Raw genomic sequence first — 27,669 nt, 5'->3', positions numbered from 1 at the left:
AATATTAAACTTGAGTAAAAATTTTATCCCTATCTAATTTTTCTAGATCCTGGTTAAGAGATTTTATTCCTGGCTTATGTTTGGTTAATTCACCTGCTATGCATGGGCTCAATAAGTAGTTGTGTAGCATACGTACTGGACTATCACATTGTTCTTTTTTTTTTTCACAAAAAAATGCTCATTTCATCAATCACCAAAAAAATTAGGAAAAATAGTAAAAAAATTTCACCAAAATATATAAATAACAATAAGATCTTACAAAGTTGACATCATCAGTAGAAATGACATACTACTTTAATTAAACAAAAAACAACTTCCATTAAATAATAACACCATGGAACCGTCAACTTGAATGGAGCCCTTCTTGTGATGGCCTCATTCAATATGCAAAATAATTGGATTAAGGCTATGCGGTGATATGGGGTAAATTAATTAGAATGGTAGCTAGCATCTGTGCATTATTTTGCATTTATATGGTGACAATCAGTTTCCTGTTCCTATCAGATATATATATATACGTGGCCAATTTTCGCTCATAGACCGTGGTTAATACATAGCCCGGTGGTGCAACCCCCACAAGACAAGAAGATTAAATATAATGACCCTGAATATTATGCCCTATTGAAAAAAATTGCAACATATTGCCCCTCTTTGAAAAGCAAAAAAAATCATGTGCTCCCTTAAAAAGTTTCACTTGTCAACTTCAAGAGTTATTTAACTCAAATCTTATATATATATATATATATATATATATAATATTAAAATTTAATAGTTTGAGAATTAGAGCCATTAATTCGGATGAACTAGAGTTATTTGAATTAGGTTTTAAGTATTCTACTCTTTTAAAAAGTTTATATATATATAGCCAAGCTTAGCTATAACTTTTTTGGTCAAGTTCAAGCTGGCCTATCGGGCTTGGCCAAAATGATCAATTTTACATATATATATATATATATATATAAAGTTAAAATTTCAACAGTCAAGCTAATTCTAATTTAGGCTGGATTTATTTGGATCGAGTTTAAAATATTCTACTTTTCTAAAAAAGACCATATAGCCAAACATAGCCTTAACTCTTTTCTTGTGGGTTCAAGTTTGACCCAAATTATTGGCTCTATTGGAAATGGAGGATGTAATAATTTCATAAATAAATTCTTCAATGTTTTTATATTGCACCAAAGAGATAAATAAATTCTGTTTAATAAAAAAATTAATAACTATAAAAATTACAAGCCTTGTTATTTAGTATTTTAATTTTAATAAATATTTACCTCTAATGTAATTTAATAAATTTTTAAAATTACATTTTTAAAAAATAATTAATATTTAACTTAAGTAAAATTTTTATCCCTATCTAATTTTTCTAGATCCAGGTTAAGAGATTTTATTTCCCGCTTGTGTTTGGTCAATTCACCTGCTATGCAAGGGCTCAGTGAGTAGTTGTGCAGTACATACTGCACGGTCACATTGTTCTTTTTTTTTTTTTTCACAAAAAAAAGATCATTTCATCAATCACCAAAAAATTTGGGAAAAATGGCAAAAAAATCTCACCAAAATATAGAAATGACAATGAGATCTTGCAAAGTTAACATCATCAGTAGAAATGATATACTATTTTAATTAAATAAATAACAACTTCCATTAAATAATAAAATGACGAAAAACTTTATACTATGTTTGGAAGTTTTTTTTTTTTTAAAGGGGAAATGGAATAGAATAGGATGGCTAAAAAGTCTAAGTCATTCTTTGTAAGTTTTTTTTTTTTTTTTAAGAAGGATGAAATAGCAAGGAAATGCCTCTAAAGCCTTCTTTTCTCATCCATAGCTCAATTTTTTCTCCTAAATTGGGGGGAGGGGGGTAAGGATGGAGTGATATGATATAATTAAACCTCCTATCTTAATAAAAAAAATCTATTATTTTCATTCTCCAATCATCTCTGGCCTCCCGCTAAGGTTACACATGGATAGGATCAAGTTAGGCATCACCCCTACTCAATGCCTAGCCTAATGTGCAGTTGGGCATTACGCTGGCCCGATTAACACGAAAATATTTTTACAAGTATTTTTTGAAAAATATATAAAAATTTCCTTGAAAAGATATTGTTATTATTATTTAAAATATATTCTTCATAACACTAATATTAGAATCAAATGTAATTTTTTAAAAGCTCACATGAACAATAATTGCTTATTATTTTTACATAATAATAAGTTAAAAAATTTTAATTTTGAAAGAGATTTAAAAAATTATAATGATAAAAGATTTCTAAAAAATCATAAAATAACATAATTCCTGATAACTTTCATCAACAAAAAATAATACTATAAGATAAATATTATTCACAAAAATTTTTAAAAACAAAAAAAAAATTGGCACATGTTCAAGTAGGCAAGGTTTGACCTTTGCCTGAAGCCTGACCTAATGCGCCCAAATGCTTCAGGAGGGTCGAGTTGATCAGGCATTTAGGCATAGTGCACAACCCTATCTCCCACCAAGTCTCTCTCGCTCCTACCATCCCTCTCTGTCGCCTCTCAATACTATGATTTTGTTGTGTTTTCCTTTTGTACAACATGTATGTTTTGCCTAAGTAGCTATGCTACTTGCTTTTTCTTTTTATTCTTAATTCCTGGGTATCTTGTTTGATAATTAATTTTAATTATTATTATTTTTGTTTGACAAATATTATAATTATTTAATGAGTATTATTATTTTCTTTAAATTTAGTCATATAGGTAGTATTGGAGAAAAAATTTTAATTTGTTCTATTTCATTCATTTTATAATGACTCCCAAATAATGAAAAATTTTGTTTTATTTTGCTCAATTCTACTCCATTCTGTTCCATTCCTATCCATTCAATTCTAAACTCTCAAGCAAATTCTAAGAGGTGACAACTACCTACATTTTGTTGTCAATCATAAAGGCTTGTAAGACTACACAACATAGATGTGGTACAATATTTATTAGAATTTCCTATAACCTTTCTCCTAAAAAAACTTACGAAAGGTTGAATCTATTTTTATACATAAGATGTTTCAATTATGTCATGTATACAATCCAAAAACTTGTGTCACCATTGTAAACTGTACAAAACAAATGACAACTAAATTCACAAAATATACACAAAAAAGATATTATATATACAACAGTTGAAAACAATTTCCTCCATTTAAAAGAAATAAGCTCTGGCCACAATATAGGTGCACTTTGTACTCTACAATGTAATGTTAAAGGTTCTCTACATGTTTGGTAGGTTAGGCATTCTATTTCACTTTCAAAAGCTATATGTTCAAAATTATGATCTTGGTTATCAAGAGAAGGAGTTTTGATCTGAAAGTGACATGAATTGCTTTATCTTACATTTACAATCCATCCGACTTCATTAGTTATTTACATTGACAAGCACAACATTAGTTATTAAAATAACAACTACCATCTAACAAATAACAACTTTCTTAAATGGCATTAACATATAGTAATTTACACTGCTACATTATTAGTTGTTGCTTGTCCACTATCATTTCCCTTACAACTAATATACACATGACTACTTCTAACATTAATTATACTCAAATAGGATAGCAATTCTACAATCATCAACAAGATTTATTAAGGGTCCTCTGATCAAAGCTCATGGTGTTTTTCATATCACTTTAATTAGTATCAATGTTAAAACAAGATGATAACATTATTCTCAATTCTTCAAGTGTCATCCCCTCTCTTATCATTTTCATCCTTATGTTGACCCCCCTTATGTTTTGCATTTTACATTCAATATTTTTTAGAAATTGTCCCCTACATGAAAATAACTGGCATGTCTTAAAAATTAGATGTGACTAGTGCGAGATATATACACAAATATGCATTTCTTAAGCCTTGATCAAGAAAAACTATAATTTAATATCTTAATACATTTGAAATATGATTAGAAATCATTGCAACACTTTCATATAAACAAAATAATCCCAAACTTTCTATATAAATTTTGATAGAACCTTCCTTATAAATAGAACTTTCTTAAATCTTTATAATAGCCATTTATAAAATCAAATCAGTAATATGAAGCTTTGCTCTTCTATAGCAGACAAATATTTTAATTATAGATCAAGATCCTATCTATAATTAATGTGAAGCACAAGAAGTAGACTATAAATATAATGCATAAGCTCACATTTAGAACAAGTTGAGATTTGTCTAAAGAAATTCTTCTACTTTAGTTTAGCTATATATCTCCTCAATGATTAATAAGAGGTACAAATCTAGATATCATCTTATGCTAACATATTATCTAGCGTATGTGTCCCAGTTTAAAATTAAAAGAAATAAAGAGAATATGTACTAATGACATGAATAATGAATTTAATAGAAATATCCATTTAAAAACAAATTAGAAACACATATCTCATAGGCCACATGATTCTATATAAATGTATAAATCATATACTCCCTTAGTTTTTCTTTGTAGGAGAAACTTACTTTTTATTTTTTTATATAAGTAAAATTACCTATTTCAATAAGCATTTATTATATATTTCCTAAATTACCTCTCATAATTTATGTTAATGAGAAATAATTAATGTATGCTTATTTTGATTAACATAGGGCATTTTAGTCTAATGATTTATTTTCAGACATAATTATCATGATTAACTAACTTTCTTAAACTGTATAATATAAGTTTTTTCTTGTATATAAAAATGGAGAGAGTATGTGTGAATTCAAATAGTGATGACATAGCATTAGAATTTTACTTTCATATTACAATATATATTTTAAACAATTAACAATATATAGCTCTTTTCAAAATCTATACATGAAAAATATAACTCATTTAAAAAAATATCATTTTGAATAATAAGGTAAATTTCAAAACTCAATTTTTTAACAAGACTTGATCAAAATAATTAACAAATGTAGACACATAATTTATAAGGATAAATATCTAACAAGCATAGATATATAGTTCACGAGAGTAAATCACCAATCAAGTATGGATATATGGTCTATGAAGGTAAGTAACCAACAAACATGATTTAAAGCCATGAAACGATCAGGTATGGCTAGAAGCCATGAAACAAGAACATGTATGAAACCCACACATAATAAGCGTGAGTACTAAGCTTATGAATAACAAGCATGAATACGATACTCATGAATACCAAGCTAGTTAGAATTTAACCATGATGCTTAAGAGCTAACAAAATTATCATTAGCAATCAGTGTTCTAAAATCGATCCAATAATTTAAACCAAGCATATGTGGATTTGAAAAAAAATAATATTTATCTCTTCTCATGATAATCATCATAAAACAATTCTTTTATAATCTCCCATGCATGAATCATATTGATAAATTATTTCTTAACTCATTAATCAAACTTTATTAGCATGTTAAATAATTAAAGATACTCCATCATAAACAATTCTATGTTTTCTTTAAAACTCAATAAAAATGAAAGTACTTCCTCTCAAAATAGAGAATATTAGAAATTGGAGTTATATTAATACTTATGTGAAAATTTAACAATATTTGATATAATGGAATTAGCTTATAAATTAATTAGAGTGCTATTCACTTACACGATGCATTCTCAAATATATAATGTACTTTAATTTAGCAGCTTTCATAATTCAGAAAGGATTTCTTATCTCCTTCCTCAATTCCCTAATACCCATAACAATGACATTATCATTATTTCATAATCTTTTTATGCTTCATAAAATTTTATATAATTCAATTGATGAAGTCTATCGGTCTACTTACTTAACATTAGTCATCTTATAACTATGAACATTAACTTTCAAGCATCAGCTTAACTACCTTAAATCATTTACAAAATAAATTTCAGTAATCTAATGAACCCATTGATCATTAAATTTTTCATGTTAATTGGAAAGAAAATAGATATAGAAAAAGATCTACAACATCAACCTAATTCATCACATAAGATATAACTTTGGATATAATCAATGTTAATATACACACCATATAATTCAATCTATCAAACATGAAAGAAAATCTCATCATCTCCTTATTTTATATGCTTCACGATTCATTCATTATAGTGCTCCAACCTAATTCATTACAATATATTTATGTGTGTGTGTGTGTGTTCCTTATAAACAATAAAAACTACTAAGTGTACCAGAGACATTGGGTCTTAAAAGATAACAAAGGATTTTTGAGGTCCATTACCACAGTTTACCTGGATGTAAAGATGTAACGAGATTAGAATAACAAGTGTTTGATTAATAAAATATACGAGGTACAAGATCGTAAAAGTTGCAAAGCTAAAAATGATGCTAAAAACTATCTAGAAATACAAACTGAAATGATAAAATGAATATTGAGAGTCGATTGTTGTTGAAGTCCCTTTCTTTGTTGCTGCTCTCGTATTTATAGTGTACGCAGGTTGTTGTTAGTTGTTCGTAATTGTCAGCCCATGCTTCCAATAAATCCATGGATGAAGGTTAGGATCTTGCATGATTTAGGACTTGTTGAGATTATCGTTTCATGTGAGGCAATGGTCTAGATAGTGATTCTAAGTCTTAAGAGATTCAAGAACCCATGCTTACTTGGTCGACTAGTCTACCATGATGTGGACTAGGTCTGTCATTATTTAATCCCTTATTAGACCTGACACTTCATTCACTCACCTTATTCTTGCTTTAGCTGTTGTTCCTTTTTGAATAGACATCCTTTATATTTTAGTCCAAAATATATATATATATCAACAATTTTCATAGCTTCCAATTCTCAACATTATCATTTCATACTTGTAAGTCCAACTTCATTACTTCCTTCACCAAGCACTTTATGGACAACCTAAAAACTAACATAAAAACAAACCAACTTGTTCCTTGAATTATCATTTAGCAACTAAATACCTTTTCTAAAATCTTTAATTTCAACTGAAATTTCCACTATAAAGAATAAGTGCTTTCCAAAATTTTAATTAACAATAGTACAGTAACATGTTTGGCTACTATAAATCAAATTTCTTCTAACAAGCATTTTACCAAATAACTTATAGGCACTAATATTCAAACTATAAATCTAAGCTTTTTTTATTCTCAAAATCTCTTTTCAACAATTCTTAATGTCAACATTTCAGTTTATCAAGCTTCCCAATTATAAATTAATTCATAATTCTCAAAATATAAATCAAATAACCATCAAACACCAATAAAAAAAAATCAAAAAAAATCCTAAACTCCAATACTTGATCGATTGTAATTTTTTCTCTATCATAGATAAATAGAACTTCATTCCTTTAAAATCTCCTTCCTCCCTTCTCTTCCTTTAATTGACGTCCTCCTTTTTGCTTTCCTTATCAAAATTATGCTATACCAATAAATTGAGAAAACAAGAATCGGATAGCACACTGAAACAACCACACGCAACCACATCATCCAAGGAAGATAGGGAAAGAAGAAGATAACAGTTTGGATAAACAACATCTACACCAAAGTGGCAAAGAAGCAGATTTAAACCTACCATCACTTCATATCAGCAATGATGCAAACAAAGGGAGGAGAAGAAGTTCTGGCAACATGAACAAAGCAGAGAAAAAAGAATAGAGGATTTGCAAGATTCTTGAAGCCCATAGCAACGATAGACTGCATACCCACATCACTTATGACAGACGATCGAAATAGAGAATGGAAGCTTCTCAATCCATAAATTCCTAAATGCATTCTCTCCCCCGCTCTTTCAGTTAGACTCCATGGAAAAATGGGGAAAAAGGAAAATTTTTTTGATGCGGTTTAATTATTTGTAAGGGGCATTTATGTAATTTTGGGAATCTAAAGCAAAATAATAAGTGTTAAGGGTCAAAAATATCTCTAAAGTATACATGAAAGGTCACAAATGACCTTAAACTCAATTATGGGTTATTTATATTCTTCAACCTCAAAATTTTTTTCCTTTGTTGCTTTAACCTAATAGCTCTGTTAAGTAGGTCCTATATATGATTTTTTTAATCTTTTTTATTATAAAATATTGCTTGTGGGCCCCATATTATTTTTTAAAATTCTCCTTCTCTCTCATCTCTCCCTGTCCCTTTCTCTGTAATCCTCCATCGTCCCCTCCTTTTCAACCTTCTCGTCTCTCACTTGTACTCTTCCTCTCTCACCTTTCCTTCTCCTCCATTCAATCTCCCTCTCCCCTCTCTCTCCTTCACTTTCTCTCTCTCCCCCTCATCTCATCCTCTCCCTCCTCTTTTTGATCCTCATCCTCACCAACACCATGATAGATTCAGTGATTACTGTGGATAGGCTAAACAAGATAAGCATACATGCCTCCTTAGTCAGGTTGAACACATGCATACTCACTTGCATTGCCGCTAACCTCCCTGGTCAGGTTAAAAACACACACATACACTGCGTTTCTCACACTTTTCGTCTCTCCCCCTTCTCTCCCTCGTGGCCTTATTTGCCTTCTTGAACCTCTTATACCTTGCCACCAACATCTCTATTGCCACCCTATGCGGCATCATGTTTGCCCTATGCATAGAGTGTGTGTGCACGAATAGGGAGTATGACCATAAATGAGTGAGAGAGAGAGAGAGAGAGAGAGAGTTGGTTTAGTGAACTGGAGGAGAGAGGAAGTGTGTGCCATCCCCCTCATCCTTGTCGAACTTGAATTGATTTTATTAATCATAACTTAGTATTTATATATAAGTGCTCTGTAACTGATAAATAATAAATGGAAAGCTAATTATAGGTACTAGTCTAACTAATATAGGACATTTTGGCAACTTGTGGATCTACTATTACTTCATCTTAAATGCTGAGACCCCCTATAAGTTGGAGCATGTAGATCCAAAATGCCTAGCTTGGAAAGTAAATTATGGAAAGGTAGAAGATCAAGAGCCTTGGTTAATGTGTCAGCGAATAAATGATGAGTATGAATAGGTAACAACTGAATCACTCTGGTGAGCAACTTCTTATGCATGAGATAGTAATCTATCTCAATATATTTTCATTCACTCATGGAAGAGAAATTAGAGAAGGAGAGGGCGAGTGAGAGAGGGAGAGAGTAGGGGAGGGGAGAGAGAGAAAGGAAGGAGAGAATGAAAATATTAAAAAATTCAATCATGGGCCTTGCTAACAAAAAAAAACTAAATGGATAAAATTGCAGGGTAACGAAGTAAAAAAATTTTAAAATTAAAGGATATAAATGACCCATAGTTGAGTTTAGGGTTATTTGTAACCCTTCATATGTACTCCAAGGACATTTTTGACCCTTAGCCCAAATAATAATCACAAAAAAATCCCTATTTGTGCTTCAACAAGATTTGAATACGGGACTTAATAATTGAGGACCAAGGAAAATTCTGGCGAACCATCAATACACCTTCCTAAAATCACCCCATAATATATAAAAATATAATTAAAATACCTTATCATAAATTTTAATTTTACTTAAATTCCTAAGCCATTACAATAGCAAAACAGTTCTTTTTTAAAAGTAGAAGTAAAATTAGAATCCATTTCTTATACCACCCTACAACAGTCAAATCACCATTCATCAACATGTGTTAGTTTCCCAAATAAGGTGACAACATATTTTAAACATTTTATGCAATAGCGATAATTCTTCTTGTATTTGCAACTTTAGATTAGTTATTTATAACTTTGAATTATGTATTTAGGATACAACTAAAAACAACAATATCTATCATTTGGCTATACTGCACAAAGACCCACTGCCACGTAGCCATACTTATGCTGCTCAGCAATTACCCATGAGAATCAATGCATACTCATGCCATTCGGTATAAAGCGAAGCAATTTAGTGTAAATCAAGACAACTCAAACATTTACGATCACAACATTAAGGAAATGATGACCTCAACTACTTATTTAGCCACTTTTTCTCTTAGAAGAATCTTTCCAAAACATGAAAGCTAAGATTTTAAAGCCATTCATCCCAAAACAAGTCAACATAAGAGAGCAAAAGAAATTTACAAATGTGAGAACATCAACATAAGAGTAGAAGAAATTTACAAATGTGACCTAGTAGAGGAAGATTTTAGATAAATGGTAGCTTGCTAGTCTATCATTTGGAAAGCTTCAAAAGCTAAAAATAGTTGCAGGGCAGATGAAGAGGTGGAAAAAGAGAACATGTGGAATGTGTTTTATAAGCCACCCCTCTTTTATTTTCTTTAAGGATAAAAATGTATTCTTTTTACTTTTAAATTTAATGACAAATAAGTCTCTAGAAACTTGAGAGGATAAGACATTTCATAAGATCTCATTATTATTTACATATTTTAAAAAATTATTAAACATATTAATTAGGGAAAAAAAACAACATATAGAGTATAACCTGTGAAAAAGTCAAGCCTAAAATACAACCTAAAATAAAAAGTAATAAAATAGTTTTTAATATGAAATGAAAACCTAGATCAAATCACCTGATTCGACTAATGAATTGACAGCTCCACCAGTTTGATTGGTGAATCGGTCTCTCCACCAATCTGGCTTTTTGGTTAACCTAGTCTTACAGTAACCTGGATTAATTTGAAGTAACCTGGATAACCCGACAAGTTGCTAGTTTAATCGGGTCATATTTTTTTTTTTCTTGAAATACCCAAAAACAATGTAGTTTTAAGGTTTATTTTGGGAAAAAAGATGAAGCTGAAGCCTAAATGTTTGAATATGAAATATCAATAGATTCTTAGCCTCATCCTCATCCTTGCCTTCAACCCCTCCACCATCCATCGATCTTAAGTTTCCATCACTTCTCATTGTTGATCTTGAGTCTCCATTTTTTCTCCCCATTGACCTTGCCAAAGTTGAAGTCCACCTCTCCATTGAGCTTCTTCTTTGTCATCGAGCTACAGTGTTGTTTCGCCATATACTCTTTGGCGTTGTTCTCTCCTTCTCGTTTCTATTTTTGGATGAAATCTAAAGAAGAAAGAAGAGAAGCGATAGGAAGCGTGAAGTAGTAAGAGAAAAGACATGGCAAGCGTTGCTTTGAGTTTCTCTGCCTTTGCTTTTTCAAAAACATAGCATTGATAGCTATGTCCTATGACCCTTAGTTGTGGTTGACCTCTCAAGCCAAATTAGCAACTGATGCTTGCATAATCACTTTTCTTTGGGAGCTACATTTTTTTTATTGTTCAATTTTAATATTACTAATAATAATAACAACCACTAATTAAAATATTTTAGAAATTAGCATTTAAAATATTATTAACACACGATTTCCCCTTTTCTTTAACTATATAAATTTATAAATATATTTCAGTAATTAAAATATTTTTTATTTTCAATCATATTTTTTCTTATCTTTTAATTATTTGGATTTTTCATTTATTTTATTAATATTTTGAGGATTAATATATTTTTATTTAAATTTATATATTTTAACTGTATTTTATTAGTTTATTTATGATCGGTTTGATCCTGATCTAACCCTCAGTTAAATTATTAACTCTTGAATTGCTATTTTGACTGGTTCAATGATTTATTTGGTGTTCAATAACTTAATTTTTAATATTACTTTATTAATCCTCTTTGCCCCTATTTAGAATTGGGAAATGGGCAAAGTTTGCCCATAAATTCAGTTTCTTTAAAGATGATTGTTTTTTTGAAGCCTAATCTTTATTCAAAAGGTTTGGAGCCAAGGCCATAAGCCTATTTTTTATTTTAAAATTTTATTTCTTTACATCATAATATTACATATTTTTGTTTTCAAAATATAAATTATAATGTTTAAAAATTTAAAATAAGTAATATAAATTTTAATTTTAAAATATAAACATATATTTTAAAGTCTAAATTTAATTTAAAAATTAAAAATATTTTTAAGGGTTAAATAAAAAAAGATAAATGAGCCTCTTAAGCTTGAGTCTGTTTTTATAGGGCCAAATTTAGAAGCTCAATTATACTAAAAATTTTAAATTTTTTAAACTCAAATTTTTATAAAAATGAATTTAAATGAGTGGCTCGTCCAATTCATGCTCCCAGTTCTACCTCTATTTGCTGCGCCGATGGATTAGTTGATAGAATAAAGTATTTTGGGGAAAAAAAAAAAAACAGGCCAGATTAAAAGATTGGGGGTTTTATATTTATATCCAAATAAATCCTTCAATTAGTTGCTACTTTAGCATCAGTATTACGCTATTTACTTATATTTTTTTATAAATTTTTACACGTCTCTTATGCTTGGTTTGGATTGAGGAAAAAGTAATAAGAAAATGAGGAAAGAGGAAATCAAAAAGGTTTCAAAAATGACAATTATTTTACTATTTTTAGAAGTTTTTGACTTTTTTCATTAGTTTTCTCCCTTCGCTCCTTTCCCCATCCAGTTCAATTATTAATCAGGCCAGTCATCAATATAAATATAAAATCTGCAACAACCAAACTGTATGATTCATAAATAATGAATAATGTAGTTCGAGTGAAAAACATACATAGTTATCGCAAAAGTTTTGAATTTCTTTAATTTTTTTTCTTAAAGTTTTTTGTGAACTATTTTTTAATATTTTAATCAATAACAATATTAAGTGCATTGTCTGTAACTTAAAGATCTTAGGATGGATTGGCTTTTATCTGCTGTATCTCACCCAATATTCCAAGAAGCAAGCTATACACCTTGTATTCTTTTCATCACCATTAAAAATTTAATAAATTAAAATTAATACAAGATTAAATTAAGAAAATTCTAAATATTATAACTTTTTATTTAATAATTTAAATCTAGCTGGAAAATATGGAAAAAAGATCGAAGCTTTGTCTCCCCCTCTTTGTGATCTCTTTATTCATTTTATTTTAATATTACTGATAATGATTATTTTTATATTAAAATACATTAATACATGAGTCAAGGTTGTTAAACTCACGAGCTTAAACAAACTCATAAAAAGAATATAAATTCATATCGCAAACTTGAATTGTAAACTCGTAAGAGTTTACTTCTATTAACAAATAGCCATTAAAATATAATAATAATTAAATTTAAATATATTAAAAATATAAATTATTGAAATTAAACTCATCTACATTAATAAATTATTATATACAAGAAATAAAAATTTTAAAATAGGAGAACTTATTTTAAAATACAAGGCATTTTTAGTTTTTTTTTTATTTTTAAATCAAGTCTTATAATTTTTATGAATTAAATTTTTTATAGTATATACTTAATATGACAAGCTTAACAAATTTAATTAAACTTGTATATAATTTGAGTTTATAAATTAATTAACACGATTTATGAGTTAGAAACGTAAAAACGTTAAATTCAGAGGTAAACTCATAAGTTTAATTGAGTTTATATTTAGTCTGAATTTATGAATAAATTAACATAATTTTATAAATTAAAAATATAAAAATATTAAACTCGTAAAGTTATCTCAAGATGGACAACTATCCATTGAATAACAATATATCTAATTAAATGCATAATCATTCATACAACGTTATTGTTCGGTTCATTTCTAACACGCTATTTAATATGCAAATAAATGTCAGTGTCTTATGTACAAAAATTTGCGGCAAAGATGGTATAAAAAAAAATAACATATATGGAAAAAAATATTTAAAAGGTCTCTGAAAATTTAGTCATTTTCCAAAAAAGAGAGGGGGAAAAAAATCAAGTAATCCGCCTTACACGTGAGTAGATACAGATCGCGTGCATGCGTCCCCTCTTCCTTCCTCGCGGCAAATATGGAAGGAAAGTGGTGAACATATTGTAAAGTTTGAAACCGACGCAGCTAGTCAGAGGCGGAAAAAAGATGGGATAAACACTGAGAGCGAATTTGGGAATAAAGGCAATGAATCGCGTTGTTTTTGGTTTAATGTAGAGAATGAGGATGAGACTGAGAGTCATGGAGATGAGCGACACGCTGGATCGGCAGGATAAGCGGACCTCAGAAGCGTTACAAACCCTTTGTCTGCAGCCACCCTAGGGATTTTACGACTTGAGATTTTCTGTTTTTACTTCCCTAATGAGATCAATCCTGCAAAGGAATTTTTTTAATACCCAAATTTCCATTCAATGTACAGTCTTCCAAGCTCATCGATACAATGCTCCGATTCAGAGTATAAAAGACACACACCTCTTCAGATTATTCTTGCGGAGAACAGGAAGCGTGGGGGAAGATAACAGTAAGTGTGTTGAAGAAAGATGTTAGAGTTTTACTTTCCCTGCGCTGAATTTCACAATCTATATAGGGTATAATCTCTTTCTCTCTGCCTTGTTTGTATTTTCGATTATTGTATGAGTCTACTGCAGCCGTGTTTATGTTCATATGACTACTTATTTCGTTAATTCGCTTGTATTTCGAAGTGGGATTTTGGTGTCTGTTTCTACTGATTCTGCTTTGCATTTTCCCTGTAAAATTCCTTCGTTGGTGGGTCGATCGCATTTAACAACCTATATCTTTTTACAAAGTTGGAAACCCTTCCTTAGAACTCGAAAGTAGAGAGAACCCACGGCGCTAAGAAATTTTCTACCCAGTTCGTTTTCTTTGTCAAAGAACCATAATATTTTCTTTTGTTTAACATGGACTAGCTTTTATGATATTGCTTCAAATCAAATCTCATTTTCTTAGCCCAATTCTGGCTTCGATTTTGTAAAATTTGTGTATTCATTTCACTTCGCTGTAAGGATTCAACAATTTAATCACAACGACACAAATTCTTGCTTTTTGATTGAGGCCCAAGGCTTATAAAATTATGAAATTGTTCTAGGTTTTCAATTTGTTTTGGGTTACTCTTCCATTTCCAATCAGTCAATTAGGCCCCAACCTAACAGTTTAAGCAGTGGGACGTTATGAACGATTTTGAACTTTTATGCACTGGAGTTGTAATTAGAGCAAGTAAACATTAGGATGATAAAATGTGTGTCAGGACTACGATTGGGTAAAACAGAGTTTGGATAAAGATTATTTATAAGCATGATTTTGGGCAGGATTGATTTAATTAAAATGCAGAAGCATATGGGAGCTGGCTTTCATAATGATTTTTTTGGCTTATGATTTAATCAAAATATGGGTGTTTGGATAAATTTTTAGAAAATCACATTTTGGGCTTTTCATAATTATTGTTTTGGGCCATCCAAACAGTCATTCTGGCCCCTAGTAAATTCGTAACTGACAATGATATTGTTATCATTTCAATTCATTGTTTAATAAGACCTATGATCCTGTGTTTTCTGTTTTCTACGTGAATTTTGAAAAGGGCTAAACAAATCATGCTCGTTTTTTAAAGGAGAGAAAATGGAATTTATATTCTAATTATCCATCATTTTTTTTTTTTGTTATCATTCCCCTCTTCACTTGTATAGATGATTATTTTTACATTTCTATCTTCAAATGCCAATCAATCATGAAACCAGTTGATATTGTTCAAGAATTGATCACAACCAATCAGGCGTACATTTTATTGAATATATTGTTGGAAATAAGGATTTAACTTAACCATCCTCTAAAGTATTTCACTTTGTCAGCTTTGATTTTTTGAATTTTGTCTCTGCAGAACATGTTGATCCTATCAATATACCTTCATCATTTTAGATTGTAGTTGGACTTGTTTAGATGCATGCTCATTCTCTGGTCTGATGTTCTCATATGCTTCTATCCATGCATTGCATGAATTGCAAAACTGGTTATCTTTTTCAGGATTGAGGTGACTAAGGGATTTTTCCTCTTGAATGATTGTTGATCAAACTGTTCGCCATTTCTTATCATGTTTGTCAATTTTAGTCTCTCTCTCTCTCTCTCTCTCTCTCTCTCTGTGTCTTGTGTTCTATCTAATAAACATGTAGATGGGACTTCTTGCTTTAGCATATTAGATCTGTCTTTTTGGATAATGGATATATCCCTCCCCCCAATTTAAGTTCTAATTATGCATTGTTTACTTGTACTTTGCTCGCTACTACTTCAGTTTCATGCGTCCTCATCCCCTCTAATTTTTGGATTTTTGGATACAATGTTCTTTATGCTGCATTTGTAGTATGTATGGGACTATTGGGGTTTTTGGTATGTAATTAATATTTTTTAAATAGATGCCTTATTTGAGTGAAGGCTGATGTCTGGGTTCTTTTGTATGTTTTGAATACTAATGATGGAGAATGTACATATTTATTGATCATGCAGGATGAATCAATCTTTTTTAGTCTAGGGTTTTAGCTACGTACTTCATGAGTTCATGGGAATGATTATAGTCGTCTAGTCATTTGTCAACTTCAGTTACTGTATTTGGTAATATATCTTGAGATATTCCAGTCGTGAATGTTAATACTGAGTGTCTGGATATTGTATGCTACGGTTACAGCCTTGCTTTATGACATTTAAATTAATAATTAGTTCACCCCATTTGGATCTTCCAGAGCTGTATTTCCAGGTGTAGTGGCTGGAAAAAGAAATGTTTTGTTGTATATTCATTAATGTAGCAATCATATTTATCTTGCCTGTGGTTTCAAAAACTCTTTTTGAATAAGTATCCCTTCTAAGTTTCCATGTTGGTTGTTTTTGTTCATTTCCTCTAAGTCGAGCTTCCTGTTTGTATTTAATACTACTATTTGCACATAAGGCCTACTATTTCCAGCTCTTCTTACGCGAGAGATGTCTATTTATCAGTTTATTTAATGTAAGACTGTTAAATTGTGATTTATCTTTCATGTTGAGATGGTTAAGGGCTGTTGAATTCTTGAATTGCTTTCTCAGACTCTCTTCCATTTGGAATTCATTTCATTTTGGTGATCCTTTTTGAGATATCATTGCCATGAATGCATTTATGTCATCCTGCTTTTAAATGCACAATCTTCTCATTTTATTGACATCCATGGCCTATTGTGAAGTTATTCATATACCATTTTAGTAACTTGCTTTTTTTTCTGTCTTTGTTGCCATGTTTTACATATCTACATCGGCAGAATTGTGAGAGTAATATGAATAGTTTTGAATAATGTTCTGATGTTGGTTAGAAAAGGAAAATATTGTTTTCTTTCATTACTCACTCCCATTTGCTTGGTTCTCATCATGCAGCCTGAGTGACTCTGCAATTAGCCACACTACCTGGTCCTTTTTTGGATTTTTCTCCTGGATATTCAGCCTTCAGGTCTAACTTGTAGGCAATGATGAACCATCAAGGTAATACTTCCTTTTCCTTCTCTCTGTGCAGGTGTTTAAATCTTTATCACCACCAATTTCTTATGAACATTTAAGATTGATAATCGACCTGGTTTCATGGGCTAATTACAAATAATGCATGATACTTTTGCTGTCACTATCTTGATTCATGATATCCTTGCTATGACAGGAGGAATGAGTCACTTGAATTGTAATGCTAACAACCAAAGCAAGGTCAATCATCAGCTCATTCAAGCATCGGAATTGATACCTACTGCAAGTTCCTTTACTGCAGGTGATCATAGGTTCCCTGATCAGGTTTCGCGGTCAAATCATGCCGGTTATAATGAGAGTTTAAATAATTTTCCAAATAATGATCGCAGTGCTGCTGCTTTTCCTCATGAATCATCTGAAGTGTTGAGGTTTTCTCCTTTAACTTCCCTATCTGGAAATGTTAGAAGGTTCCCAGATGGGCTTTCTGGATCAAGTGACCTCCACTCTCAAGCAAGTAATAGTATTATTCCAAGCATTGGTCACAGTGCTGTTGTTGTTCCTCAAAATGTTGACTCAGGTGCAGAATATGCTGGGAACAATTATTATAACGATTTGAATTTGTCACTAAGTCTCGGCCCTCATTCATCTGAACAAGAAAATCAGAATACCAGCAGCTCTTGCACAACTGTAATTGATCTTGGAAGATCAAGTTCTGCAGTGCAAGAGCAAGGTTTGGATAGCAGCTCAGTTAATATGAGGCGTTTATCCTGCAAGAGAAAGTCTTCTGAACATGCTATCAGAGAATTGTTAGTAGGTGAGAGTTCTAGCTCAGCTGCACAAACTGGATTTTCCAAGCGGTGGGCTTCTGAAGTCCATGGCAATAATGGGCTAAACATATGTACTCCTTGTACTAGCCCTGTTAGTCATCAAGAACGGTCTGAGACCATTATTGGTCATAGTCCTATAGGGCCAGTTTCTGACGTTCAGCATTTGAATGGAGCTAGACTATCTGAAAACTTCCGAAGTAACATTCATCTTCATACAACTGCAAGTCAACAAACTTTTCTACCAACCAGCATTTTGTCATCAGGTTACAGGAGGGATACTCATATCCAGTTACCCAGTCAGTCACCTTTGTATGGCCAAGTCAACCATCCTCCATTCTTCAGATCTGCAGAAAGTTCTATTAATCCACTTTTCTCAGTGCAGCCTGATGGGCATGTTCCTATTTTTCATGAAACTCCACAGGCTACCCCCTGGATTAACATGATGAGACCAAGTAGTGTTTTTTCTTCATTTTTGCCTGTCAATGCTACAGTGGAAAGTGATGCTGTGGCACCCTTTCATTACCCAAGACACATAACTGAAAACATTATGCTTAGCCGCCAAATTGGAGTGAGAAATTGGGTACATGATGCAAGAAACTCACATTTTGTTAATGGAGCTGCCAACTTCCATGGAGATTTTTTCTGCCCTCTTCATGGTTGTGTTTCTGGTATAATTCATTCAGAAAATGCCCCTACTTGGTTCTCAGGGTTCAGTTTTGCTGATCGTTACATGCAGACACCATCAAGAATTGTGAATCACCCTGTGCTTGCAACTACTGGTTTCCCTTGGCTCAGTCACAGCCCAGCAGATTCAGATCTTTCAGCTGTCTTACAGGAACTGCGCTTTGCTGTTGGATTTGTTAATACCGTATCTCAGAATCAGCATGCATCAGGAGCAAGATCTGAGAATCATGCTGCTTTTAATTTTACATGGTCACTTGCTAATGCTCGAAATAGAATGAGGCTGAGGCCTGAGGTATGCTTGATACACCCCTTCTTCAATGTTTTTCTAGCTATTGTGCTTAGAAACATGCTTTGGCTATGATAATACACTATCTCAATACATGCGGATGATTTAGCAATGATTGTTCAGGTACTAAATTGATTAGATTGTAATGTGTGGATAGATACCTGAGCAATACTCTAAAAATTGAAATTAATACATTAATGATGATTACATGTATAATGCATGATGGATATATCTTTTTTAATCCTGGGATTACGATTCTATTTCTTTATTTCTTTTGTTTTTAAATCAATTCGCTCTTTCTTTGGGTTGCTTGTCCATGGTGAATTATGATTGTTTAAATTGTCTACATAAAACTTGTAATCTGTCTTAGTGGTTCTAGCTGCCTAGCATTTTTTTTTTTTTGGGGTAAATTTGATGTTGATTGGGTTTGATTTTCTTTTGGATTTGGTAATGGTATATCTCAGAATCTGCATGCATCAGAAGCAAGACCCGAGAATCAAGATGATAGCTATTATGATCACCTTTATCATTCGTTTTGGTCGCCAGCTAATGCTGCAAACAGAAGGAGGCTGAGTATTGAGGTATACTTGGAGACACCTGTCTTAAATGGTTTTTCCAGTACTTATGCTTTGCCCTGATGACATGCTCTCTGAATATCTGGGGTGATTCAGCCATGACTGTTTAGTGGAAACAATTGATTTAGTTGTAATGTGTGGAACTGTGTATACTGATGTAGAAGACTCTAAAAATGGGAATTGATACAAATAATACAAGCGATTATATTATATAAAAGATTTTTTTTTTTTTTGGTTTTTGGTTATGCGTGCACATGCATGTATTCTTGAGCTATTATGCATGACAACGTGATGGTGATTGTGTACCTGCATTAATTCCTTTGCAACTAAATACCTTATATTTTGCCAGTCTTCAAGTTGAAATCATTTTGGCGACTGTCTACAGTAAATTTAAGTATCTTTCTGATGACTATCTTAATGGATATACTAATTGGTGCATTCGTGATCTAATCAGATGCCTTTTGTATTTCCATATGTTACAGCTTCACCATAGGCTGGCACATATGCGCAGTGAAGACCCCTTGCAGCCTGTGGTAGGTTTTCACACCAATAGAATGTTGCATTATTTGTGATGTCCTCCTAAGCGAGAATCATACACAAACTAATAGAATATTACATTATTTGTGAGCACAGATGATTCCACGGGAATTGAGGATGGTCCAATAAATGTTACATTATTTGTGATGTCCTCCTAAGCGAGAATCATGCACAAACTAATAGAATATTACATTATTTGTGAGCACAGATGATTCCACTGGAATTGAGGATGTTGGACCATTCAATTATAATGGATATCCTTCAGGAGCATGCCAATGTAGATGGGCTGCATTTTGATTTAGACGACTGGACAAATGAGGTAAAAGTTGAAGTAAAGCTTCACTTAAATAACACTTTCGCTTTTGTTCTTCGTCTAAGGAAGTATTGCACTTGTACATGTTTCCTTGAAGACTGCACGCTTAAATGATCATCCCAGTTATAGTAAATAATCTGTCTTGGCCTCTTGGGATTATATTTTATTTGGATAATTTCTTTTTTCCGAATATTCCTTTCAAACTAATGATTTCCAGCTTCAGGATCTTGCGGCCCTAGCAGAGCCTATTGAGGCGGGCCTGAGTGAGGAAATGATTCTCAGCCACCTTAGGCAGGAAAAATTCCATCTCATCCCAGCTGGGTCTGAGGAAAGCGAATGCTGCTGCATATGTCAGGTGAGGTCCACTACACTTTAATAAATTCAAGCCCAGGAGGAGATCTTTGGAGTTCTAGTCCATGGATAGAAATTTTTTTAGTGGCGTTCATGAAAATTTCTTCATTTTGCCTCCACTATTATATTAATTGTTCAAGCTTTTCTTATACTTAACGGTTCCCATCTCTCGGTCTTGATTTATGCTTGTGTTCTTGTTACCATTTGCAGGAGGAGTACCGTGAAAATGAAGATCTGGGCAAGCTGTGCTGTGCCCACAGATTTCATGTAGACTGTATCAAGCCATGGCTCGAGCTGAAGAACATCTGCCCCATTTGCAAACAAGTCGCACTTCCTCTTTTTCTTGATTCTCCTTAAATTTATGTATCTCTCTTCCTGCATGAAAGAAGCTTATTGACAATGCAACCTCATGTTTGGTTACAAATTTGCTTCAAACGACATTTGTATCCCGATGTAAGGTTTAAGTCAAAGCAGTTTTGGATAGTTTTTCAAGTTCAGTTGTGTTATTATTCATATGTTGTTGTTTGGATACAAATTTGCTTCAAATGATTTTTGTATTCCGACCTATAAGGTTTTCGAGTTCAGTTGCGTCATCCTTCATTTGTTCCATTAAATGCAATTTAATTTAAATTTTTCCAACGACCCAAATTACCCTCATCCCTGAAAAAAAGTTAATTATCAAAGTCACTAACGTAAATAGAGTATATATTAATTATCCACAAGCATTAAAGAGATCAAATCACATGGGATATTTTTAGTTGTATAATAATATTATCAATTTATTGAAAAAGTTTAGAATTTTATATTGTGTCATTTATTAGAGTTGGTAAACGGGCGGGCCTAGCCCATATGGGCCCGGCCCTTATGGGTTCAGGTCTTAAAGCCCGATAACCTTAATTTTACCCTAAAATTGAAGCCCGACCCTTATTCATAGGGTTCAGGGCCGGGCACGTAAACCCGAATAAGAATAAAATAAAATAAAATAAAATTCAACATTAAAATTTATTTAAAATATTTTAAAATTTAACATATATCAAACTAAAGTCTCACATAATCTAAAAAATGAACAAAAAATTTAAAAGTCCAAATAAGATGAAGGCAAACATCATCATCAATCCTAATCAAAATCTCCCTCATTATCATCTATAAATAAAATATTAAAACCCTCGATGTAGGTCCACTTGTGAAAGATGGAGGCGGAGGCTCAATATTAATTATTTCTGCAGCTTCTTCATCATCAACTATAATAATTATTAATTAAATTGTTTTATTATCAAATATATATCTATACATATATCACAAAATAAAATATAAAAATTACTATAAAATGACATAAAACAATTCAACCAATTATTAGTACAAAATACAAATCAATGTTTGCACATTATCTGAAAAGAAGTGAAAACAATACTTTGTGAATAGTAAAACGGGCTTCACGGGCCGCCCGAGCCCGAGCCTGTTTTTTTAGGGCTTAAAAGAGCCGGGCTTTGAAGCCCGGTTATCCTAAAAAGTGCCAAATTTTTAAGCCTGAGTCCTTATTAAAATGGGCTTAAACGGGCAGCCCGTCAAGCCCGACCCTCATTCCCGACTCTATCATTTATCAGCATATGGGTTCTCTCTCTGTTTTTTTTTAAATTTTAATTTAAAATTTAAAATTTTTCTTTAAAACGTTCAAATTACGTGTACACACACACACACACTTACTTTAGTTATCATGACGCACTGAATTTGTTTTGACGACGATAAACTAGTTTCCAAACACAAACTTAATATGGAAATAGTGATAGAATAATAGATAATCTTCTCAAAATGGCTTCATGACATGGTCTTAGCATTGAAGAGACGGCACATGCTTTGAGTTAGATCATTGTGCATAGCCATAGATCACCAGGACCGGTGTGGCAAGATGAAAATAGCAATAACCAGACGGGACGTGCACAGCATTTACTGAAAGCAAGCACAGCATTTACTGAAGCTCACGGTCCTCCTACCGAATCACCGTAAACATTACAGAGTGCGGTACACATCTCGAGGTGACCTCATCTCTTCTTTGGACGACAGACTGAAATCACTTACTTGGCGTGTAAGATCTTTCGTTGATTCATTCTGTATTTGAGCTCTTCATAGCTGTGTTGTGTACCTGTCTTGCCGAAAAGAAAGCTTGCGTTGTGACATTTGCTGACGTGGACGATGGTCTTTTTGTGGTCCCTAACGTTGCGCTGAAATTACGGGAACTATATAGTACTGCTTCTGTGGTCTTCCCGAACTATATAGGGTACTTTAAAATAATGATTTATATTATTTATTATGAATTTTAAAACATTATAATCTATATTTTAAATAATGAATATATAATATTATAATGTCAAACCTAATTTTCAAAAAAATTAGAAAAAAATGGATTTCCAGGCTCAACCCGAGCCCATTTAATAAATATTAATTTTAAAAAATAATTAATTTTAAAGGAAAAGGTTTTGAGAATATGAGATGAACCTGAGCCAAGTTTACTTATTTTTGGATTCTATATATTAAAATTTATTTCAATTAGCAACTTATTTTTTATGTTATATTTCTCTTTTACATACAATTTTACAATTTGTGTAATTTTCATTTGAATTTTGTTGCACATTTCACATATATTTTCTTATTATAGGTTTCATATATACCATTTATTTTTTTTTTTGAAATTGAGATCCATTAATTTTCATGAAGTATTTCTTTTTTGTATAAAAATAAATATAATATAAAGTAAGTTGTGATATATATACTCCCTCCACTTAATTTTCAAGACACATTTGGAAATAATTTAGTGTCCTAAATTATAAAATGCTTTAAAGTTTCATTGATTATATTTGTTCAATATCACCTTTCCCTATTTATTATATTTGATTCTCTAATTATATTTTATATTAAATTAAAAATATTTCTAAAAATTTATATTCTTGCTTTAAAACAATAAGATTATAAAGTATATTTAATGAAATTTATATGTTTTAAAAAATTTACATCTTTTTAATTATATCCTTATTAAATACTTTTTCTAAGTGCCTTAATATTGATAATTGAAATTTTAATATATCATTCTTAAAAAAAATGTAATAAATGAAGCAAGGTATAGTTAAAAAATAATTATAAAAATTATTAATACAATATTTTAAATTAAGCAAAATTTTTAGAAGATATTCTATATTATAGTGTGAAGAAAAGATTTTTTAGTATTAGTTTTATATTCACCGCTTATTTTCCCTATAAGACCCATACCCGCCTTTTCTATTATAAAATCTTTATAATCTTTTATTTTTTATTTACTATAATAATCAAAAATTAAAAATTACTATAAAAAGTAAAAAGAGGTCTACAAGAACCATCCTTATAAAATCTCACGAAACATTAAAATATTTTTAAAATTTTAAGTCTTTTTAATGTAAATATGATTTTACATTCAATTATAAAAAAAAGGTTAATATGCAATTCAAAACTATAAACTACAGGGAGAATGGCATTAAAGGCTCTAAAAATAGAGTTTATTATGCTTAAAGCCTAAATCAATCTGAAATTATTCTACAATTCTTAGGGCCCCAATTGCAATATTTTTTAAAGCAAAAGTATTATTTTACCCTTTATTTAATTTGAACCAGAAATGGTGCATGAACCCTCAAAGAAACAAAACAAATGAAGCATGATTTATTATTTTTCTTGTCTTCTTTCTCATTCACTAGTCATTGCTCTGTTGTTATTGATCGTTGTAGGCGTAGATGAGTGTAGAAGTCATGGGTGTTGATAGATGGAGCACAGTTTATGATTTTTTCTCTCTTTCCTTGCACATCACTAGCCATTGTTGATCTTCTTCGTCTTCCTTATTCGAGCGACATTATCTGTTTCTTGAAGTTTCTATCATTATTGTTTAGAGGTAAGGATCTTCAATTTTATTTTTCCTTCGTTGATTCGATGCATATGTGTCTTTTAGTTGTTGAAGTTGTAATAGATCTCTCGTGTGAAACATAGATCTTTGAGCCTGCTAGTTTACTTGTTTGTTTTGTGATTCTACTGCTGATCTGAGCAAAATGTTATTGAACCATTTTGATCATGAAAGTTTTAAAGTGGATTAGTTGTTATATAATAATGATAGTTGACTTGTTCATATTGAACTTTTACATGTGAACTGAATAAAATATGATCCAATATAAAGAAAATCTCCTATAAGAAATTTTAGAGTATTTGTTGTGTAAAAATGAACTTTAAGTTGTTGTTCATTTTGTTAAGCATAATCTAATGATAAATTGAATTCACATGACTTTCAGGTGAGAATATATGAACCTTGTGTTGTGCATAGTAGATGTTATATTGTGCACTATTTGCCTAACTTGAGAAATTTGTTAAGTTTAGCTTATTGATAAAGTAGAATCATATGAATTTTCAGTTAAAAATATATGAACCTTATGTTGTGCATCGTGGGTATTGTTATACATTATTTGCCTACTTATGCATTTTGTTAAGCCTAACCTACTGATATAAGCTAACGGTTGCTAAACCATTAAGTTGGCTGTGAAAGTTTTAGAGTGGATTAATTATTGTATAATAGTGATAGTTGACTTGTTCATATTAGACTTTGATATGTGAATTGAATAAAATATGACTTCCAATGTTAATAAAATATGCTGTCAAAGATGTTGAAATATCTACTGTGCAAAAATAAACTTTGAGTTATTTATATTTAACTTTGAGTTGTGTAAAATAAAAGTTGAGTTTCTATATGTGAACATTTACCTAGATTAATTTATTTATTACAGATTAAAATAAAAGAAGATTTATCATTGTTCAAGATATGGGAAGGCTGGACACAATGGCAAGACATGCAAGAATCCTAACCCAACATGAGAAGTAGTCATATTGTTCCTTTTTGATGTATATAGGCAACTATAATTATGTATATGGAACCATTCCCAAGTAATATTTTTTGGGTAATTGGGAATCATAGATGTTTTTTGTTTGTATATAGATAAACAACTATTAGATGTTTTAAATATAGTGGCTAGCTTTTTATATATATCAAACTTGAAATATCATGTCAAATTTCATGTGGGTACTTGTTTTAGTACCTAGGCCAGTACTAACATAAAATTCTACATATATGATATAATTACCCTTCTTAATATTGGAAATGCATGGATTTTTTATTGAGCATGCGTGGACATAGTCTGGTATATAGTGGATGTTGTGTTGCGCATGGTTTGCCTAGTCATTTTTGTAAAGCTTAAACTAATGAAATACTCAAAATGTATAGACTTTCTATTGAGCATGTGTGGACATTATCTTGTGCATAGCCGATGTTGTGTTATACATGGTCTGCCTAACTAGTCATTTTGTTGAGTCTAGGCTAGTAAAATATTCAAAATGTATGAACTTTCTATTGAGCATGCGTGAACATAGTTTGGTGCATAGTAGATGTTGTGTTGTGCATGGTCTGCCTAGTCATTTTTGTTAGAGTCTAGGCTAGTGAAATACTCGAAATGCATGGACTTTCTGTTAAACATGTGTGGACATTATCTCGTACATAGTGAATATTGTGTTATGCATGGTTTGCCTAACTAGTCTTTTGTTGAGCCTAGGCTAATAAAATATTCAAAATACATGGACTTTCTATTGAGCATGCATGAACATAGTTTGGTGCATAGTAAATGTTGTGTTGTTCATGGTTTGCCAATCATTTTTGTTAGAACCAAGGCTAGTGAAATACTCAAAATGCATGAACTTTCTGTTAAGTATGTGTGGACATTGTCTTGTGCATGATGAATGTTGTGTTATGCATGGTCTGCCTAACTAGTCATTTTGTTGAGTCTAGGCTAGTAAAATATTCAAAATGTATGGACTTTCTGTTGAACATGCGTGAACATAGTCTGGTGCATAGTGGATGTTGTGTTGTGCATGGTCTATCTAGTCATTTTTGTTAGACTCTAGGCCAATGAAATACTCAAAATGCATAGACTTTCTGTTAATCATGCCTGGACATCGTTTTTGTGTATAGTGAATGTTCTGTCGTGTATGATTTATTCCATTGCTTCAAGAGTTTGCATAGGTTCTAAATTCAAATCAAACAAAAGATAAAATAATATTTTTGTTCTAAAAAAAATTGCAATTGGGGCCCTAAGGCCCGCAGAGCAATTTCAGAATGATTTAGGCCCTAAATGTAATGAACTCTATTTTTAAGGCCCTTAATACCATTCCCCCTAAACTATAAGTCTATAAATGATTTGAATTTTAAACTTTTAAAAGATACTTCCTTCGTTTAAAAATATAAAGTATTTTTTAAGAAATTAGATGTTCAAAAACATAAGGTATTTTTAATCTTTTGAGATATAATCATTGCCTTTTTTTTTTCAAAAGTGTCCTTATTAATAATAATTTTATATTTATTATAGGGTATTTAATAGGAGTAAACATGAAAAGATAGAATTAGTTTAAAAGTATGTAACTATTTATTGAGAGGTAAAATTTGATTAAAAATACTTTATTTTTTGAACAGAGAGAGCCTATTCTTAATATTAAATAATTAAAATTGAGATAATTTCATCTCACTATAAATTCAAACAAATGTCCGTTAATTTTTAAAAAACAAGATATAATATATGATTTTTCTCAAATAAAAATAGGAGAGAGAGAGAATACTATTTGGTAAAACTGACATATTAGGCCTTAATTTTAAAAAAAATTAAAAAAAATTAATTTAAATTTAACGTTAGGATAAAATTATATCAACTATAATTATTTAAAATTTATAATACATTTTTTAAATGTTTAAGCTCAAATTGTCCATAAAGTTTAAATTGTATATTAATTCATTATGAAAATATCTTTGTACCTCTCCCTCTTCTTGCCCCGGCTTCTTCTGGAAATTTGCCGTTCACCATCCGCCGTCAGCAATTCCTGTTCATTCACCGGCAATCTTCTCTCCTCGAATTTGAGTCTTGTTCCTTCTTTTGTCATCATTAGTGAATGTCAATCTCGTATTTCTGAACT

At 31.2% G+C, this 27,669-nt stretch overlaps 1 protein-coding gene across 3 annotated transcripts; it reads left to right on the top strand.

The window, feature by feature from the left end:
* The first annotated feature begins 13,629 nt into the window (after window positions 1–13,629).
* On the top strand, window positions 13,630–21,144 carry LOC129295749 (E3 ubiquitin-protein ligase MBR2-like). Of its 3 annotated transcripts, none has more exons than XM_054934307.1 (8): window positions 13,630–14,119; window positions 17,002–17,106; window positions 17,276–18,882; window positions 19,341–19,457; window positions 19,934–19,984; window positions 20,197–20,307; window positions 20,519–20,656; window positions 20,863–21,144. In XM_054934307.1, the coding sequence occupies exons 2-8, from the start codon at window positions 17,091–17,093 to the stop codon at window positions 21,007–21,009; spliced, it is 2,187 nt and encodes a 728-aa protein (XP_054790282.1). In that variant the 5' UTR covers window positions 13,630–14,119; window positions 17,002–17,090; the 3' UTR covers window positions 21,010–21,144. The 3 variants fall into 3 exon arrangements, with proteins under 3 accessions (XP_054790282.1, XP_054790280.1, XP_054790283.1); XM_054934305.1 differs by having other exon boundaries at window positions 13,630–14,186; XM_054934308.1 differs by having other exon boundaries at window positions 13,633–14,186; window positions 20,525–20,656.
* Window positions 21,145–27,669: the final 6,525 nt, after the last annotated feature.

Source organism: Prosopis cineraria, unplaced genomic scaffold (genome assembly GCF_029017545.1).
Source record: "Prosopis cineraria cultivar Desert tree isolate PC_DT_omini unplaced genomic scaffold, ASM2901754v1 PC181, whole genome shotgun sequence".
In the NCBI taxonomy this organism is placed as follows: domain Eukaryota; kingdom Viridiplantae; phylum Streptophyta; class Magnoliopsida; order Fabales; family Fabaceae; genus Prosopis; species Prosopis cineraria.
This window is presented reverse-complemented; position numbering and strand designations above follow the sequence as displayed.